We start from the raw sequence: 20,698 nt of genomic DNA on the forward strand, positions 1-20,698 counted from the left end.
GATGAGAGGGAAGTCACTCGTAGCCTCCGCATCGTAGCAGTAGGAATCGTTCTGAAGGCACTCGGACTTATACACGAGGGTCATGTCGAACTCCTGAAGACGTAAGCTCTAAAGTCCTGCGTAACTTGCACAGGGAGTGATGATCGCTCCCGACCCGAAAGTGCCGGCCATCATATACGGTTGAAACTTCATCAACGACAAGGAGTTTTTTTTTTCGGTATTGGAATAATTGGACTCAGCACGGTACAAAGTTCTACTGACGTAACCGTTCTTTGGATGGGTGCCATCCTGCCAGTGGACGAGCACAGCGCCGACGCACACGTTGCTTTGCATCCTGGTGGAAGGTGCTGTGGAGTGCCGCGAAAGTTGGTGACAAGGACGTGTGCGCAGCCAATATCTAGCTGCGCGAGACCTCGAGCAACGCCAAGACCCCGTTCAAGAAACAGCTGAGCACTTCCTTCCAGCAGATTTTCGCCAGAATTAAGCAACATGGTCGGACGTGACAGGGAGACACACGCTAGACTGAGGCGGTAAGGTCACGTGCTCCACGAAGACGCGTGTCGTGCAAACTTGGGGCTTTGTTTGCACCGAGGTGTATCGAGGTCGACGAAGCGTGAGGCGGCTGTCGGTAAAGCCAAAAACAACGCTACAATCGCTCAAAAATCCATGCCGAGAATAATGTCTCTGAAACATTTCGATAGTACAACGAAGGTTACGGGGCACCTGAGGTCGTTAAGCTCAATACGAGCAATGCATCTGCCGAGTGGTCTCACGAGGGGGCCTCCAGCGGCTCTGATATCGGGGCGTCGTTACCTTGCGAAGTCGGCAGCATAACTCCCCACTTATAACAGAATAGTCTGCACCGATATCCACGAGTGCCGTCGCGTCGTATCCGTTGATCACAACATCAAGATTATTCTACACTGTACCGGGAGGGTCGTCGGAAGCTCCGTCGGGAAGTTCGTCAGGAAGTTCGGCGCGAAGTTCGTCGGGGCGGTCGTAGGGAAGGTCGCCGAAATGGTCACCGGGTTGGTCGTCGGTTCGCGTGGAGGAGCTGGGCGAGACACATGGAGGCTTTTTAACAGGAACGGGTTAGGCAACGCCACCTCCAGACATCGCCGGGCTTAGTTTTCCCGACGAGGGGACAGGCTTTTTCGCCGATTGCAGCGAGGGGGAAAATCGTTCCGGCGGGCCGGTGGCGAGCGAAGGTCGCGACGTGAAGGCCGGTCGGGTGCTGGTGAACGGCGCAGATATTCTGCGATGTCACGAGGCTGCTAGCCGAACTCCGGGCGGGGAGCATTCCGCTGTAAGCCGCGAAGACCGAGCAGTGACGGTAGACGTGGTCTGCTTCTCCGCAGTGGAAGCATAGCGGGCGTTGGTCGGTTGTCCTCCACGCGTCGGCCTTGCTCATCCAGTGCTGCTGCGGACGAAGGTCGTACGCAGGGATACGGGGTTGTGTAGGCAAGTACTGACGGCGAACAGGCGGCGGTGGGCCGCTAGCGATGGACGCGTATGTTTTGACGGGCTGCGTAGGTGAAGATGCAACGGAGCACTGTGGATAAAGGGCACGTTGTACTTCTTCGCGGACAGCGTCCGTGAGGGCGCAGTATACCGTACCATCAGCAGGTGGAAGCAGCTGCCGTATCTCTTCTCGTAAAACTTCGCGGATGACCTCGCGCAAGTTTGCGGTGCCGAGGGAATTGACCAAAAAGCGAGCAGCCTAAAAGCTCGAAACGCTTGGACCTCCTGCAAGGCCGGTGTCTCCAGCAAGGCGAGGATAATGGTCCGCTCGCGTAACCAATGCTCGCTCGATAGTCGTCGCCTCTTTTACAAATTGTGCAACTGTAGTCGGCGGATCTCGAATAAACCCGCCGAAAATGTCACTCTTGACGCTCCGCATGAGTGCGCGCACCTTTTTTTCCTCGGTGGCACGGGGGTCATAAGAAGTCTTGAACAAAACTTGTCACTGCTTCATCAGGTCGTTGTACTCTTGTTCGCAGAAGGTCTTCTGTTCGCTGTCATCGATACTGAATGGCAAACGTCCTTCGCAGCTCTTCCTTACAGACTTCCCGGGATGTAAGGGAGGCCTCACAGTTTTCAAACCAGTGCCGAGCAGTACAGTCCAGGCAAAAATACAAATTTTGTAGACAGTTTTCGGCATTCCAGCCATTGTGACGGGCCACATGTTCGTACTGTTCCAGCCAGTTCTCTACATCTTCGGAAGCATCGCCATGGGGCGTGGCAGCCGTACGAGGAGTCATCGGTAGATATACCACGGACGGTGCGAGAAACGAGTCCGTCTGCAGACATTGGGCTGTGGTACTCCGGGTCATGGTAAGTCGTGGAGAACCGGAGTTCGGCAACAGACCAAATTTGGGAGCAAGCCCTTGAAGTCACCGGCTGGCACGTATCTCGGCCTCCTCGTCGAAGGGGCGGCAGCTGAGACTTGAGGGCGGACTCCGAGTAGCGGGCGTTGAGGGGCTGTGCTGCATTTACCCTGTGTCTCCACCAGAATTTCACGGGTTCTTTCGCTACCCGGACGGCAGCTCAGACGGACAAGGTCAAATAACGGGGTTGGGGCGCTGAGGCGCAGGAGGCAGGGAACAGGCGCTTGACCAGGCAAAGCAGGGGCGACCCAGAACCACGCGCACTCCGCACGGTCTTCGTCTTCTTTCCCTTCACAACTGGCACGGTTAGCACGGGTGGCAATATGGATGGAATACAGGAGCGTCCCCTTTGAATCTGGGTGGTAGCAGTTGCTATCAGAGGGGGACAACAGCCGCCCTCTGTTGTCGTCGTCCTACGTCCTGTCTGTAGCACATTTTACTCGTTATGTAATACAAAAAGAAGCATTATTACGGCGCATTCCGCCTGTACGGCCGCCGGAGCAGTTAAAGCATTTCATGCTTAAAATTCGCAGGGATCCCAGTCAATGACGTCGACAAGCTTTAACGCTGCAGGGCGGGAAGATTTTCATGTTGACACTTCAGTGTAACGCCGCCGCTTAAAAGTATTGTTTCACCTGCACTAGCTTGTTTGTTGGCTGGTAAACACGGAATAAGCTCAGTTCGTTGTAATTAACGCATTTTGTGTTTTTATATTTCAGCCCGTATTCAACGACAAGACTGGCAAAGAAATCAGCATGAGGGAAGCACTAGGTAAGCGAAGAAGCTTCCTTTGCTACAGGCTACAAATTAAGATATTCTTTCTGCTGGAAGTCGATACAGGCCCAACCTTCGGCAGAAAAGACTCTTTATTAACTCTGTAGTCGTATTTGGCGGCAAAGGGCAATATTTCAAGGTCGACCAATTGTGTACGGAGTTTACATCGTGTGTGGAAGCGCTCTAGAGGCAGCATGATCTTAACAGCGAATCAGTCGGTAACATCATATAGCATTTTTGTGCATTTGTTTAGACGTATGCTACTGTACTTTCGTAGCTAGCTTGCTCGAATTAAAATGTATTTCTTAGATTTTATTTGAGCATACAAATGTGTTCTGCAATGACCAAGACTGCCTAATCAAATAACAGCAGCGACGCGTAATGAACGCTGAAACGGAAATAAACTGACTGAGGGCACACTACAACACACTACCTTGCGTAAACAAAAGCAGGCATTGTGGCGTAGCTGACGAGCCCTCGTCGAACCTCAATGTCACGTCTTGCTTCCATTTTTATGCTCCTGACACAGACACCTATAAGTTATAGTAATTCCTGCAACACAGTAGATGACGTCAGCTATCTGTCTCTGCGGAGGCTGCAAAAGAAATGAGTTATTTGCATAGTTAAATGCAACGCGGTTTTCGCAACTGTGCCCTGCAGTTTCGATTAGTGTCAGTATCATAACATAAGTTATCGAGGTGACAAATTTAATTATTATCCACTTTAGGAGTCCTGATAAGACAGACACATTACTAATGAACGAGTGATTTTCAGGAAAAAGCCTTTCTAGGTTAATGGTCTGTTCGCCTGCAATGTCTGTAGCATGAAATTAAAGAACACAATATGTCTCCATCGTGGTCCGAAACGCCAGCCCTCCGATTCCCCGCCGAGCACACTATAACTACTCTTTGGTCTGTAAATTGTCTTCTCTGTAGAAAATCGATGACCATTGAACACGTCTTTCTTAAATGCCGGGACGCGTTTTCCCATGGGACATCATCCAGCGAACTTTTTACTCCATGCCGGGCTCGTCAGAAACCGATCGTAATTCTTCTCTAGCCTTAGCGTGACAGCAGCGGCGAAAATGACAATGTATTTAGTGATAATGATTATGATGGTAGTAGCGATGACAACGTCGGTACTAGTAACTAGGGATAACAATGACGATGCTGTTAGCGAAAACAGTCCTGTAAACTGGCTTTTGCCCTTCCAGCTCTTAAGCAGACTTAGGCGCAGCCTGCACGCTTATTACAATAAAACTGAAATGTTACACGAAAACCATTCAGCCCAACAATAGCGGCAGGGAAACTGTGGAAGTGTCATGCGAGTATTTTATCTACAATAGAAACAGGTCCGCGTATATCTATGCTGTGTAGGGTACATTTTGTTGGGCCAGTTGCTTTCTGTTAGTCATGTAGAATCACGGCGTTCGATAGACGAAGAGAGAGAACGAAGTAGTATTCGATGCAGTTCTGTGTGCGTCCTCGTCCTGTGCCTTGTTGTTGTGGCTGTAGGAAGAAGGAAGGAAAGAAAAATGCACGGGCCTGCTACTGGCTCTGTAGCTGAGCCACCTCCGCTGCCTCATGCGGACAGAAGTAGAGAAGATAGAAAAGAAGGGGGAGAGAAAGACGTGCGCCGCAACAGCCGTCGTCCACCACCTAAGCGGTGGCGGGTGCAATGACGACCTACAACAGATAAAAATTCAGTGACTGGCTAGCCCCCGCCGCAAGCGACGTTGACCTACCGTCCCAGCCCCGTAAGGCCAGAAACAGCCACCCTTCACCACCTCCCTCAGCCTGTGCCTTCGCCTACAAGCGCTGTGGTTCCTTAAACCACCCCGTTCGAACGCTCCCTACAATGTAAATGTAAACAAAGGGTTCGCGGCTGCCGCGCACCTGTTGCGCTTTTTGTTAATGATGCTGTTGCTGCTGCTGTTTTTTTTATTGTTGTTGTTGAGACTGTAGGAAGAAGGAAAAGAAAATACATGGGCCTGCTACTGGCTTTGTAGCTGAGCCGTCTCCACTGCCTCGTGCGGAGAGAGGAGGGAGAAAAGCGCGCTTCGTAACAGCCGTCGTCCGCCACCGAAGCGGTGGCGGGTGCAATAACGGTTTACAACAGGTACAACACTGGGATAGGTAGGCCAACGCAGCTTGCGGGGGGGGCTGGCCTGCCACCGAATTTTTGTCTTTTGTGGGCCGTCGTTGCACCCACCGCCGTTTCGGTGATGGACGGCGGCTGTTGTTGCGGCGCGCGTCTTTCTTTCCGTCTTCCTTTTCTTTATTCTCTATTTTCTCTTCTGTCTGCACGAGGCAGCGGAGGTGGCTAAGCTACAGAGTCAGTAGCAGGCCCGGGCATTTTCTTTTCCTTCTTCCTACAGCCACAACAACAACAGCCTAATAGACACTAACATCGGAGTACCACGGCTACAAAATGGCAAATCATCTCCGGAAAAATCTCGCCTGTCTGATTTCTAGCATATATTTGCTGCGGGTACAAAATAGCTAACCGACAGTAAATGGTAAATATGGCCTAGGGATAGCCACAAGAAGTAAATAGGCCAACAGCTAAGCCTCTTTTAGTGAATAGATAGCGGTACATTAGGGGATGGCAGAAGAGATTTCAGAAATCAGTCGGCTGTGCGGACAATGAAAAAACGAACAGAGATGACACCTAGATTTCAATGAGCTGCTGCTGCGGTTCCCCGCGAAGCGCAGCATTTGACGAGCAACCACGAGAATAGATCATATCTGTCTCGTTGCTCGACAAGAGGCGTACGGTTCGAAATGGGAGACGGTTCGAAATGGGAAACAGTGAAATTAGATATATCTAATTTCACTGTTTCTAGAAGCATAATCAATAATCCATACAATAATAAATCACTATCATGAGTTTAAAGGTGTAGTAAAACATTACCTTGTTGATAACTTGAATTTACAACTTTTACTTTATTATCGTATAACTTCCACTCCCAAAAACGTGATTTCATACCTTCTGTCCTCCGCATTGTAAACGTTCACCTCTCGACTCACTGCTGATAGCTTGCATTTAATAATAGAATTATTAATAACAGGAGCCTCCCTCACAAATCTAACTCTAGTTCTGGTGTTCTAACTGAATATCGATAATGTTATATATTTACGTCTATAAATAATAAAAATTGATCAACTGAATGATTGATTGATTGATTGTAGTATAATCTAGAAATCCGGAAAATGAACACAACGTTGCCCGCTTCAATCTTTGGCACTCATTGAACACAATTATTGACTTCATTCATTGCGCTGATTATTTTACAGGGACATGGGCATTTCATATGAATATCTTCGCTGCTAACCACGTTCTACTATCAATTCACCTAAGCGACGAACTTGGAAAGCACTTTCCTGATGATGGTTTGGTAAGCAAATTAATTTGGTGAACAAAACTTCTAGCCTGCAAATATAGCTAGTAGTAGTAGTAAAAGACTTTATTGAGGCGCAACACTTAGGCGCCTAATACATCGATGGGCTGCTGGACGAGCAGGCGGTGTTCTTCACCCTCAGCACCAAGCCAGTCCACCCAGGTCCAGATAGTATGGGAGGAGGTGGGAAAGAATCCCGATTGCAGTGTAACCGGATATGAAAATAGGCAGTGTGAAAGGTTGGCATAAGGGGAAGGGTAGTTGGGGCATGATGGATCACGACGGAATTTGTAGAGATATAGCCTTGCAGGGGTTATGAATGTATTCAACTGTATTTGCCGAAGGATATGAGCCTTCCGAAAGGAAGGAGTCGGGGTAGAGCTTGCGGTCTAAGCGAGCAGCATTGTAATATTCACTGATGGTGGCGCGAAGAGACAGTCTCGACCCGCCCTCCAAGGATCTTGGCCAGGGGATGAACGGTGCCCGGTTAAGAGTTTCACGGGCGAGCTGGTTCGCCGCTCATTGCCGTCAATCCCCAAGTGTCCAGGGATCTATCGGAGGAAGACGGGGCAGCGCGACAAGTGCAACCTCGAGCTCCGTGGACAGATGACGTCTGAGACTTTTAGATTGAATGGCACGGATAGCAGCTTGGGAGTCGGTGTATATAATATACTGAGGCACAGGTGGGATAGAATGGAAACTTTGAATGGCATGAATGATGGAGAGGACCTCAAGCGAGATAATATCCGGAGGGTGGAGAAAGGGGCTGCTAGTGTGTGTGACAAGGGTAGATAGACGAGGATGAAAGAGGACCTGGCTTCCGGACTCGCGAGGAGCCACTTAAGAGGCATCCGTCTAAGCGACTCCATAGGTATTGAAGGGCGGACTATGATGACAGGCAGCAGCATATCGGCGGCCAGCATGCAGGACCAGCGACATGCTGGCTAGAAGAAGAAGTATACGGAGATTTGTGGCCTCTGGAGTGGAAGGAGTTGGTAGAGGGACTGACTGGGTGGGGGAAATGTTAGCCTGGTTTAGAAGCCAGCGTCCGTAAACTGTGCCGGAGAGCCGAGCTATCTGTCGGTCATGCGTAGAGAAAGGAGACTGCGAAGAGGATGAAAAAGCCCGGTGGCATAAAGCTTATTGGTGGAAGTGGTTATGGGAAGACAAAGAGCTGCTTTATAAAGGCCGTGAAGAGCTGTTGCAAGTGTGTTCAGCTGGTCCTGGGTGATTGAAAGATATGGTTTAAAGTAAAGGAATTTGTTAAGAGCCAGCGTCTGAGCCAGTCGACAGGCGTGAGCTTCCCTCAGGCCAGAGGACCGTCTCACAACTCGGCGAAGTAAATGGGTGACGGACTGACAGGTAGCAACAGTCGCATGGAGAGGCCGGACATTTTTGGCGGCATGCAGAGGCATGCCAAGAACGCGGCATTGAGGAACTTTAAGGATTGGGGAGCCGCCCAAGGTAAGGAATATCAGTGAGTTGTGAGCTCGTTGGTAAGCAGAGTGAGTCAGAAGTAGAAGTTCTGACTTCTCGGGCGCGGGAGACAGGCCTGCATGGTCAAGAAAGCAAGAAATGATATCCGATCCCTGCTGAATGGCGTCTTGAACGTGACCAGGAGATCCGCGCGAGCACCACAGTGTGATGTCGTCGGCGTAAAAAAAGAGTGCTGAAGATCGGAAATAGACGATAACTGAATCGCGAGAGGAGCTATGGCGATATTACAAAGGGTGGGTGAAATAATGGCACCCAGCGGTGTACCCCGGGTGAGACGGTGGGGTGTAGAAGTGAAGTTCAATGCTCGGAAACGGGCCTCGCGATTACAAAGAAAAGCTCGAATGCATGTTGGTTATGCGAGATACTCAACTTGGCCACTTAGAGTATGGTGGTGGTTAAAACATTTATAAATAACAATTAAATGACTACAGAGGCGTTTGGGTTAGAGACGTATCGGTCTCCCCCTCACAATACTAGGTGGAGCCCCTATTCCGGCACCCCATTGGCAAGCAACGCCGCCCGCGTCCGTTGAACCAAGGCCTTTTGAGCCTTGAGGTCTTGACAGCCGAGCAGGGCCGCCTCCCAGTCCTCTCTAGTTGGATTGGGGTTGGGGGGAATGGATGGGTTTGACTGGCACGCCCAGACCATGAGAAAGGTGTCAGCCACCTTCCCACAGTACTGGCACGCACCATCAAAGGACGAAATTTTTACCAATACAGTACTGTGCCCGGCGGTGCTTAAACACTTCAACCCGTCCTTAGAGTATATGCCAGCCATCCATTTTTTCCGCCGAAACGTTACATATTGTGAAGATAACTTAACGCATATGAATTCGCCCAGCTGTGATGCATGGCATCAGCCATTTCGCGAAACACACAGTGATATTACTGGCTGTTGTTGTTGTGGCTGTAGGAAGAAGGAAACGAAAATGCACGGGTCTGCTACTGGCTCTGTAGCTGAGCCACCTCTGCTGCCTCGTGCGGACAGGAGAGAATAGAGAAGAAAGAAAAAGAAGAGGGAGAGAAAGACGCGCGTCGCAACAGCATTCGTCCGCCACTAAAGTGGTGGCGGACGAATGGCGGCCTACAAAATATGAAAATTCGGAGGCTGGCTAGCCCCCGCCGCAAGCGGCGGTGACCAACCAGTCCCTGCCCAGAAGGGCAAAGAGTTGCCCTCTCTCGCTGTTCATGACTAAAAGAACGCAAGTACTAGTTCTCTGCCTGGTTTCGCTGTTCATGACGAAAAGAACGCAAGTACTCGCAAAAAGCACGGAAACCATGCAGAGAATTGTAGAGGCGCAGACCTTCAATTAAAATGAAATAGACCCGCAAAAACCCTTAATGACATCTTTCTTCCCACAATAAACTTGTGTTAGAACAGTATATTACTTTGTGATAAAAGGGCAGTATCCTTTCTTCCATTCTTTTTCTCTTTCTTTACATTCTCTGCAACGTGCCGCAGCTTGTGAAAATTGATGGGACGATGACCCCCAATAGACATCATTGCAGCGGCCTGTGTGAGACCTAAAATTTGCCACGCAAGACAGCAGACACTGCACTAGTGCACACAGGCTAGACACACTTCGTGACCTGCTTAATGCACCACAGGAAGGCGTCAATACTGGTTGTTAATGGAATCCTTTGCACACAAGGACACTGTCTGAGCAACTTAAGAGGCGTCGAAAATGATTGTAAAATTATGACTCTGACTGCGTTTTTCCTAGTTTTTTTTTGTATTTTGAGAGCCAATTTTAATTCGCATAAATATAAAATATAAAATTAACCTTCTTACACCCGAATGGATGGACCCTTCCGGAGAAGAGGTGTGAAGTCACACATAGCACATTTATGACCATCTCAGAAATTGCTGCAGACCTCGACTAAAGATCTGCACTCAGACTGCGTATACCTGCCGCGCGACACCCAGTTTATCTATGTGGACACAGGATGTAAGCAAATTCATTCGAAGCTAAATGATGACGAAGTCATTAAGGCGAAAGCCTTACTGTGTTTGCAATTTCATATCATCAGAAAGCGGACGCAAAATTTCGCGACACATTTCGTCTACATTGAACAGTTAGAAGAAGAATGATTATATCAGGTAGAAGGTGAAAAATTGTGGCTATATACCAAATTAGGTTTATGTGCAGTGATTATTTAAACCATTTGAGGCATAAATTAAGCGTCAAAATAGCCATGGATATCGATAAAGCGGGGGGGGGGAGAGGGGGGGGCTGCAAAACAGGTAGTGACGTGAGATTAGAGCGGAAGTAGTCAAAGTTGTGGTAAAAGAAGCGCAAACAAGATGAATAAAGGGTTACAATCAATTACAAAATGAATGATTTGCATGAGTTAATCAAAAACACAATGATTAAAACTGATTTTGCCGAAAAACATTTCAAAAAAGGGGTGTGCTAGTGGATGACGTCATGACAACGCGGTCGCCATAGAGATCGCGCTACCGCTGACATCATGGCGCATCCTAGCAACAACATGACGTGATGGGAAAGGACGGCGATGAAGGTGCGATGAAGTCGGGGTGAGAGAGCGGTGGCGCGATGGAAAGAAAAAAAACCTAGAGGAGGAGGAAGAACATTTATTTCCGCCGAATATGGTGCAGCAGCCACCTACGGGTCCGCACGCAGGCGTCCGGGGAGGCAGTCTGTCGCACCGCGGCCAGAGGACACCCGGCCTCGTCTAGGAGAAGAGGTCTTCAGCCTCGGCCGCCAGAAAGTTCTTGCCCATCGACTCCGCTTCAGGCTCTTCCGGGTCATAATGTCACGTGGCTATGAGAACGCCGCGCGATAAGAGCTACGCCATACCGCCAGTCCCATACTTGAAAGGACTGCAAAAAATACGCGCCAGGGAACGCCACTCGACAGAAGTGACAGTGTGCCATCTAATGTCACACTTGTAGGGGAAAGTGTGACAGATACTGCGGCTTTCCTTTCCTACAAACCAATTATAATTATATTAGGGCGAAAGCTTTCATAGCCTCGTCGTTGTCGTCAATAATTGATTAATAAATGAACTAATAATTCAATGCCTAATTACGCAATCACTAATTGATGCAAATCAATTAATAATTACAAACTAGCGGCAATTGTGTAAATAATAATATCACCTTATATGGACATATGACTATTAATAATCACTTACTAAATAATGACGAATTAATAAATGTATATATAAATAATTACTAAAGACTGCTTAATTAATAATTACTAATTAGTTACCGCTGTCTAATTAACTAATTAAATTCTAATTAATGACGTGCACCCCGGTAAAATCGTAAAATCGCGTAGCAGAATGTAGCACTCAGGCTTTCGCCTTTCATCACTTTAGTCGCCAAAGTATCCTCATTTTTTTTTTAACAGTACGCTGTGTTGGGCAAGTTGGAAGTAGTTTATATTGTTGACTAGCGCAAAACAAGGGACCATGGAAAAGGAAGGCGACCTTCTCTTTCCTCGGAATTTTGTCTCTTTTGCGCTATAGTCCACGATATAGTTATATCTAGCACTGCAACGAACGAGTGTCAAGGAAAGGAAATTTTCACTGTGCAGCACAAATCCTGGCCTTGACATCAAAAGGTCTACAAGGGACGCGCGATATAACGCGCGCAGCATCAACGCTCAAGCTTTCGCATTTCTCCAGTGAAGACTGTGCACTGCTCTCGGAATTTCTGTTTGGCATGATGAATGCAACATTGGTAGTTTTTACGACCTTAGTTGACAGTGCTAACAGGTATGGGAATCTTTTAAGCTGGAGTTGGAGTTTATTTCTTTCTTTTACAAGAAAGGGGAAGCCAAGGCAAAAGGCGACAAGCCTGACTGGGCCTTGGCTCCAGGTATGGGCCCATTCTTCTGAAGACACTGAGGGTTGCTGGCGACGCCAATACCAGGGAGCCAGCAACATAGCGAAAGCCCTAAAACGCAAGTCTGAAGAGCTTGTTTAAATCTATCTCTAACATAGAACGAAAAATTCTCAAAGGTACTGGTGCCACTTTAAACCCAGGGAAAACTCCATTTTTGATTCACTAAGCCATTGCATCGCTGTACATACGCATTCTGGTGGACGTAGCCTGTATAACAAGCAAAACTGTTTATTTATAGATCAGGTAATGGCGCCTGTTTTCGCTCTGCTTGGTGCGGTCGCCCATGCCGGAGTCTCTCGGCGGTCCGCCTGGTTAGCTTGCCGCTTGGGGCGCTGTCGTCAGTGGCACCCACAACACCCCCCTATCTTGAAAGGTTTGATCTCACAGGTACAGGCGTTCTGGTCGCTTACAAACACGTCTACTTCTTGTGGTGGTCGTGTCCTGCAACGGTTGCAGGTGTCTTGCTGTACGTCTTGCTTGTCCTCTGTCGGTTTGTACAACGTAGGACCTTGGTTCTGATGCTGGCTGTGTTACCACGCCGTGTGATGCAGCTCCAGCGAGGATGCGCACAGCTGTGCCTGGTGGTAAGCGCTCTCGGCTCCGTACCTTGTACCGGGTGTCGTATGATCGTTTTGCACGAGCTCTGTAGGCTTCATTATTTTGTCTGAATTCGCTGTCGTCCCACTTCGGGTATAGCAGCTTCGAAGTGGTTGTTACTGTGGTGTTCAGACGATGACCCATTAAGAGTTTTCCTGGTGAAAACCCTTCCACGCTGAGTGTGGCCCTGTAGGCAAGCAGCGCTTCGTGTATGTTGGAAGACTTCCTCAAGGGCTTGAGGTTGTGTGTGAGGCTCCCCAGTGATGCACTAGTTCTTTGAGCTCTGTGGAAGTGAACTGCGGCCCGTTGTCTGTGCGGATTGTCCGTGGAACACCATACCGTGCAAACATTGGCTCCAAGACTAGGGCTATGTTTTTTGTAGCTGTCCTCGGCAGCTGTTCTAGCTCAAAAAATCGGGAATAGTAGTCTACTACTACAACATTCTCTTTCCCCTCCAGCGTGAAGAGATCCATGCCGACTGTGTCCCAAGGGTGTGCTGGCAATGGGGTTTGAAGCAGGGGTTCTGTTTCTGGCTTTCTGTGCTTTCTGCAAGTTGGACACTTTTCCACGTAGTCTTCAATGTGATTGCCTATGCCTGGCCACCATATGCATTCTCTTGCCCTCGCTCGGCACCTCGTTGTGCCCAAGTGGCCTGCATGGAGTTTTTCTAAAATCTCTACTCTGATGTCTGGCGGGATGATTATTCTGTCGCCTTTGAATAGCAGACCATCAACGAGCGAACTCTCACTAGCCACCTAGACGTACCTTTTCAGGTCAGGTGACAGCCCATGCACAGTTGGCCATGATGTAGTGCAGAATGTAGCCACCCTGGAAAGTGTTTCGTATGACTGGATGCTTGCCCTGATTCTGCCCAGCATTTGGTTTGAAGCAGGGAGCTGTTCAAGTGCTAATTCTTCAAAATCGCGCACTGCACTCTCGAGAGTTCTTTCTTTGTCTGCTGGTTTCCCAGATGGCTTCCGGGACAAAAGGTCAGCTGTGTACAGCTTTTTGGCGGGAGTGTGGGACATGGTGTAGTCGTACTTCAATAGGCGCATCCTGAAACGTTGAAGGCGAGGACTCGGCTCGTCAAGTCGTTTAGTCATCAGCAGCGGTATTAACGGCTTGTGGTCCGTTTCCACGTGAAAGGTTGATCCCAGCAGGTATTTGCGGAAATGTTCGCAAGCCCATGTGATTGCCAGTGCCTCCTTTTCGATTAGGGCATATCTTTGTTCTGTATCCGTAAGGGAGCGTGATACATATGCCACAGGTAGGAGCTTTTCGTGCTACTGCTGTAGTACAGCCCCAAGACCGTATGGGGAAGCATCCACAGACACTGTGTGAGGCGACTGAGCATCGTAGTGAGTGAGAATCGGCGTCCTGCTTAAACCTTGCTTGAGTTAGTCAAAACTCTGCTGCTGAGCTGGGCCCCAGTGCCAGTCGGCGTCTTGGTGGAGCAAGTCTCTGAGAGGCTTCGTAAAGTCTGCTAGCTCTGGAAGAAATTTCGCTAGGTGGTTTGCAGAGCCCAACAAAGACCTGACTTCTGACACATCACATGGGTGGGTCGAGCTGGACTATGGCCCTGATCTTTTCCGGGTCGGCGCTGACGCCTGTTGAGTTTACGACGTATCCTAAGAATGTTACTTCTGTTTGTCGAAAGGAGCACTTGTCGATGTTGAGGGTAACACCTGCATCTTCCAGCTTTCTGAGCACCAGCAGTAGGTTGGTGCCGTGTTCCTCAGTTGTCTTCCCTGAGACAATGATGTCATCTTGTAGACAACTCACACCATCTAGTCCTTCGAACACACGGAGCATTTTTCGTTGGTAGAACTCTGGCGCTGTGGAGATTCCGAAGGGAAGCCTCAGGAACTGGAACCTGCCAACTGGTGTGATGAAGGTTGTGTATTCGCGAGAGTCCTTGGACAGTGGCACCGGCCAGTACCCTGCTCGTGCATGTAGGCGGCTGAAAACTGTTGCACCTGCTAATTTTGCAAAACACTCGTCCACCGTAAGCGTGAGCACACGTTCGCGTATTATTTGTTGGTTGAGTTGACCATAGTCCACGCAGATGCGCAGCTCATTGTTCTTTTTTCGTGCGACAACCATTGGAAAACACCACTCGGTTGCTCGCTCGATCTTCTGGATGACTCCCGAGTCTTCCATCCTCTCTAGTTCTTTCTTCACAAGTGGAAGCAGTGGAAAAGGCACGCGCCTAAGATAACTGACTGCGCATGGCTTAGCATCCTTTTTGACTTTGATGCGGTACTCAGCCTTCATGACTCCAAGCCCAGACGTTAGCTTTGGGTATGACGCCAAAAAGTTGGGGACGTCAGTTGATTGTGCGAGGGTTTCGTCTAGCTCAAGAGGGCGCTGTAGAATCCCAAGTGATTCTATAGCTGGCCGACTGAGCAGCGGTTCTTTTATACCTTTGATGATGAAGACTGCTTCTTGGACTTCAGTGTTGCGCCAGGTGACTGTTGCATCGATGTAGCCAACAGTGGCTATCGCTGTCTGGCTTGGGCCTATCAACAGCTGTTGCATTGACTTGATGGGTCCCATGACGGTTCTGTCGTACTGGTCGTGTGCGATTGCAGTCACATCCGCGCCGGTGTCGACCTTGAAGGTAAAAGGCAAGTTGTTCACGGTAGCAGTAATGCCTCCACGGCGTGTTCACTCCCACTTCGATTTCGCCTAGATATAGCTCTCCGAGATGTTTTGAGTTGTCGGATACTCGAGGTCTCGTCATTCGGCTTAGACATGCAGACGCGGGCGTAGTGGCCTTTTTTCTCACACTGGTTGCACGTCTAGTCTATCGCGGCATACTGTCTTCGTGAGGTCACGCACACCACCACATCACTTGCAGCGTTCGTCTCCCGTCTTGTGTGTACGTTGAGGGCACGACTTAAAAGGCACCTTCGCTTCGTTCCGGCGAGTTTTGACGTTTGTCTGGCCGCGAACTTCTCCCATGTCGAGAGCTGGCTGTTCGATGGAACGAATTTCCCTGTGTTGAAGTTTCACGCTCTCTGAATTGCGGGCAGCTGTGATTGCTTTTTCGAGAGTGAGTTCTGCGTCAAGCTGCAGGCTCTCGCTGAGTTTTACGTATCGCAAGCCAACCACGAGCCTGTCCCGAATCAGTTCGTCTTTGAGAGTTCCGTAATCGCATCTTTCGGCCATCTTGAACAGTTCAGTCGCAAATGCGTCGACGTTTTCATGCTGCTCTTGTTTCCGAGAGTTAAATCGCGCTCTCTCATAGATGACACTCTTTCGAGGTAGGAAATGCTTTTCCAAAGCATTCACCACGGCGGAGTATGATGCCATCTGTTCGTCTGTCAATTTCAAAGCAGCGAGCACGTCCTCCGCTTCTTCGCTCATGGCATAGAGTAATATGTGTTGATTTGCGTCGTCTCGTCCTGTCCTGCCAGACCGGAGATGAGTCGGTAGCGTTCCCACCTGCGGTGCCATCGTGTCCAATCTTCGGGCTTGCGGAAATCGAGCTTTGTCGGCAGTTCCACGGCGAGCGGGTTGAACGTCATTCTCGGAATGTCGCTCGCGCGCTCTTCGTTCGCGCCGCGAGTGTCTGGCATGACGCTGTGGCCGCTTACGTTGGGCTCGCTGTCCTTCTGGGTGTTACACTGTCACAATAGTTTATCCCGCCGCTGCCGCCATGTGGTAGACGTAGCCGGTATAACAAGCAAAACTGTTTATTTATACATCAGGTAATGGCGCCCGTTTTCGCTCTGCTTGGCGCGGTCGCCCATGCCGGAATCTCTCGGTGGTCCACCTGGTTAGCTTGCCGCTTGGGGCGCTGTCATCAGTGGCACCCACAACACGCATATTAGGCGTATATTGATGAAAGCTCAAGAAATCTGCTACAGTAACATCACGCAGCATAACTAATTTACATTCGCCATTCAACTGCATCATGCTTTGTTTAACGGCAGCCGAAAGCTCAGGTTAGGAGAGCGTAGTAGAAGCCTTATACTTCAGCGCTATACGCACATCACTCATGAAGCTTATTGCCTCAAAAATACATTGATCCAGGCTTAAGACGTTCAAGCATCGGATCATGACGCAGCAGGTTTGAAAGCTACTACTGAAGGCGACCTGCAACAGTGAGCTACCATGTTTAATTTTTTATTTAGCCTATGCTCTACTGCTGCTATTCTCCAGGGTCATTCATGTGTGCATGATGCGCATGCGCCTTCTCATCTGCGCCTCGCCACAGCTGCACCGCGCGTTCGCTCATTCGGCCCCCCGGCGGTCCAACCGCGATGTGACGTCAGTCTCACAATCAAGTGACCACCGGCTACAGCCGCTGCTTTTCAGGCTCGCCTCTGATTAAAGTCCCTATATAGGTTTCTCACGAATTAATAGTTTAAACTTGTTCACTATAGCTTAAACCGATGCTCTCGCCGCCACATGACAGCTGCTAAGAGTAGGGTATATATCATCATCATCATCAGCAGCAGCAGCAGCAGCCTGATTATGCCCACTGCTGGGCGAAGGCCTCTCCTATATTTCTCCAATTAACCCAGTTCTGTGCTAGCTGCATCCAATTGACCCCTGCGAACTTCTTAACCTCATCCGCCCACCCAACTTTCTGCCGCCCCATGCTACGCTTTCCTTCCTTTGGAATCCAGTTTGTTACCCTAAGCGACCATCGGTTATCTTCTCTTCGCACTACATGTACTGCCCATGCCCATTTCTTCTTCTTAATTTCCACTAGAATGTCAGTAACTTGAGTTATTTCTCGGACCCACTCTGCACGCTTCCTATCTCTTAATGTTACCCCTACCATTTTTCGTTCCATAGCCCTCTGAGTTATCCTCAATTTAAGTAGAACCCTCTTGGTTAGCCTCCACGTTTCAGCCCCATAGCTGACTACAGGTAAGATGCAACTGTTGTATGCTTTCCTCTTGAGCGATACCGGTCAGCTGCTAGTCATAATCTGCGAGTGCTTGCCAAATGCGCTCCATCCCAATCTTATTCTTCATATTTCCTTTTCATGGTCCGGATCTGCGGTTACTATCTGTCCTAAGTAGACATATTCGCCCACTACTTCCAGTGCTTCGCTACATAACGTAAACTGCTGTTCCTTCCCGAGGCTGTTGAACATTACCTTAGTCTTCTGCATATTGATTTTGAAGCCTACCGTTCTACCTTTCCTGTCTAGGTCATCAATCATTATTTGCAGTTCATCCCACGAGTTACTTAGCAAGGCAATGTCATCAGCAAATCGCAGATTACTGAGGTATTCTCCATCTATCCTTATCTCTGCTCCCATTCCATGTCTCTGAATACTTCCTCTAAGCAAGCTGTGAATAGTACTGGGGAGATCGTGTCTATTTGCCTAACACCTTTCTTTATGGGAATTTTGTTACTTTCTTTATGCAGAACTATGGTTGCTGTGCAGCCACAATATATATCTTCCAGTACTTTCACGTACGGCTTGTCTACCCCCTGATTTCGCAATGCCTGGATCACCGCTGAGGTTTCAACGGAGTGAAATGCTTTTTCGTAATAAATAAATGCTATTGTATAAGGGCTGGTTATATTCCGAGCATTTTTCTATCACCTGGTTAATGGTATGGATATGTTCGATAATAGAGTACCGTTTCCGAAAACCTGCTTGGTCATTTGCTTGACTGCAGTCTAATACCTCTGTCACACGAGCAGATTTAATGTCATTCGAATCGAATGTCATTCGATGCATCGAATGTCATTCGGTGCTACACGGTAAAATATCATGTCATTCGCAAATGGTGGCAATTACGATCAGCTATAAAAAAAATGCTGCACTTAAGGAACATCAGTGCGCATAAAAGGCGTTTGAAATCACTGTGTAACATTTTAAAGCTGGTCAAAACATTTCTGTACGATAATTCAAGCGAAAAACATTACTTTTGACTATGCGGTAGCACTTTAGCCATAAAAATCCAAGCCAAGTATCGAGTCACCCACAAAATGCCCAAAAACCGATAAAAGTAAACAAACAATTTGGCTGAACACAGCGGAGCGCGGATACACAGTGCGAAGACGCACGGAGACACGTAGAGCATGCGATTGTCGTCCAAACTGTGAGAAGCTCACTCAAAACTTAGTTCCGAGATAAACACACGGGGAGATGCGGCTACCAAGGAACACAGAGCCCAAAATGATCGTGAGTCGCTGCCATGACTGGACCACTGCTGTGACCGAGAGTAATGCCGTTCCGCGAGAGCCTGCAGTGCTAATAATTTTACACCTAAATTAACAGCTTTTACAACAAAACTTTAGAAATATAATTTTTAAATTTCAATGTGCGCAGAATATGTTGTTGGGTTACTTGTTTCTGCTGCGTATCTGGCGTAAAGAGTACACATTCGGTTCGCGATCGAATCCGAATGCGAATGAGTTCCCCAAACTCATTCGATGAAGAATGTCATTCGAACCTAATGACATTAAATTTTCTTGTGTAGCACGGGAAGAATGACATTAGATGCTAATGTCATTCGATACGAATGACATTAAATTTGCTCGTGTGACAGAGGTATAAGGTTGTCCTGATTCTATTAGCGATTACCTTAGTAAATACCTTATACGTAACAGACCGTTGGTCTGTAATTTTAAGGTCCTTAGACCTTATGAATGAGGATAATATTTACATTCTTCCATGGTTCCGGTACATATAAGCATGCTTAAATGCGGCTGGTTTTCTCAGTATAGCCTTTGAAGACGCGGGGATTGTTCCGCCGATATCTGCACTCTGTCGCAAGCGTCAGGCCGTCCTGCCGATGTAGCCCAGCGCGAGGCCTACAGAGCTTCCGGTCGTTAACTAGGTTCAACCCGTCAATGTTTTTTTTTTTTTTTTAGAAACAATGTAATGAAACGATAGGCCTGTTTTGTGTGTTTCAAATCGGAACACATGCAGTTGCTTTCGTCAAATCACTGAGGGGGTGGTTGCTCCTGGCCCTACGGGGTTGGGATTGATAGGCCCCCACCGTTCGAGGTGAGGATAGACTGCCACCAGTGGGTACCTGTTGTAGACTGTCATTGCACCCGCTACCGCTTCGGTGGCGGACGATGGTTGGTTGGTTGTACAACTTTTAATTCCATCGAAAACGGGGAGTCGTGCGCCCGCGGATTAGAGGCTGGCAGGTAGCCCTTGGCTTCTTGCGGCCTCTTCCGCCAGATGGACGGTGCGGTGCTGGATCGCAGGGTCCGCGCTTCGCAGCAGGGTATCCCATGGCTTCTCTACTTGTAATATTTTGCCCTATCCCTGGAGATTGTGGGCACTCCCAAATTATGTGGTCGAGGGTCCCTCTCGCCCCACAGTGTTTGCAGAGATCATTGTCCCTAAAGTCTGGTAGCGCGTGAAACGCCCAGACCGGGTTCATGAACGTATTAGTTTGTAGCCGCCTCCACGCGACAGCTTCTCTATTATTAAGTCTAACATCTGGCGGGGGTACCAGTCTACATCCCAATTTATAATGGTCGATGATTTCCCCGTAATTTTGCAGACGCTCGTCGTATGCCCAGTGTTCGGGGGGCTCGACGGCTACCCGGAAGTAGAGAGATCGGGCTAGCTCGTGAGCCGCCTCGTTACCAGGGACGGCAGCGTGAGCGGGTGTCCAAATCAACTGAATTTTCCTATTTATTGTTCTTTGGGTGAGGATTTTGGCCGCCTCCGGCGATATCTTCCCCTTCCCAAAATTTTGAATGGCAGTTTTGCTGTCGGTAATTATGAACTTGGCTTCTGTTCCTACGCAAGCTAGCGCTATCGCAACTAGACCTTTGCGATACGCGTCTTCCTTTTTTCCTCTTTCTTTTTTTTCCTTTCTATTTTCTTCAGTCCGCACGAGGAAGCGGAGGTGGCTCAGCTGCAGAAGCAGTAGCGTTCCCATGCAGATTATTTTCCTTTTTGGTACAGTCGCAACAACAATACCAATCACTGACTCCCTTCGCCAGGCGGCTAAGACAAGGCACAGTGTTTGCCGCATTGCGGTTAGCCGCGCCAAGATTAAGTGTCCATTCTGTACAAAGCTGCGTTCCCCAAAGCTACTGCGGCGCTAGATAGCAAGGAAGGTTATACAAATAAAAAATAAAAACAAGAGGTGATGAAGGCGTCCTCGCGCCTTCTGCATATTTCGTGCATCGTGAATATTTGAACCTCAAGTTTTGCTGCCTTAGCGTT

General features: G+C 48.7%; 1 protein-coding gene across 1 annotated transcript in view; it reads left to right on the forward strand.

Moving 5' to 3' along the window:
* Positions 1-20,698, forward strand: part of LOC146173098 (uncharacterized) — a 42,084-nt gene that overhangs the window by 18,020 nt on the left and 3,366 nt on the right. The window contains exons 5-7 of the mRNA XM_084585118.1: positions 3,107-3,158; positions 6,458-6,558; positions 7,971-8,025. Coding sequence (XP_084441244.1) covers positions 3,107-3,158; positions 6,458-6,558; positions 7,971-8,025 — 208 coding nt within the window. The remainder of the gene's footprint in view (positions 1-3,106; positions 3,159-6,457; positions 6,559-7,970; positions 8,026-20,698) is intronic.

This window comes from Amblyomma maculatum, chromosome 11, assembly GCF_055883805.1.
Source record: "Amblyomma maculatum isolate TAMU_Amacu chromosome 11, ASM5588380v1, whole genome shotgun sequence".
NCBI classification, from domain to species: domain Eukaryota; kingdom Metazoa; phylum Arthropoda; class Arachnida; order Ixodida; family Ixodidae; genus Amblyomma; species Amblyomma maculatum.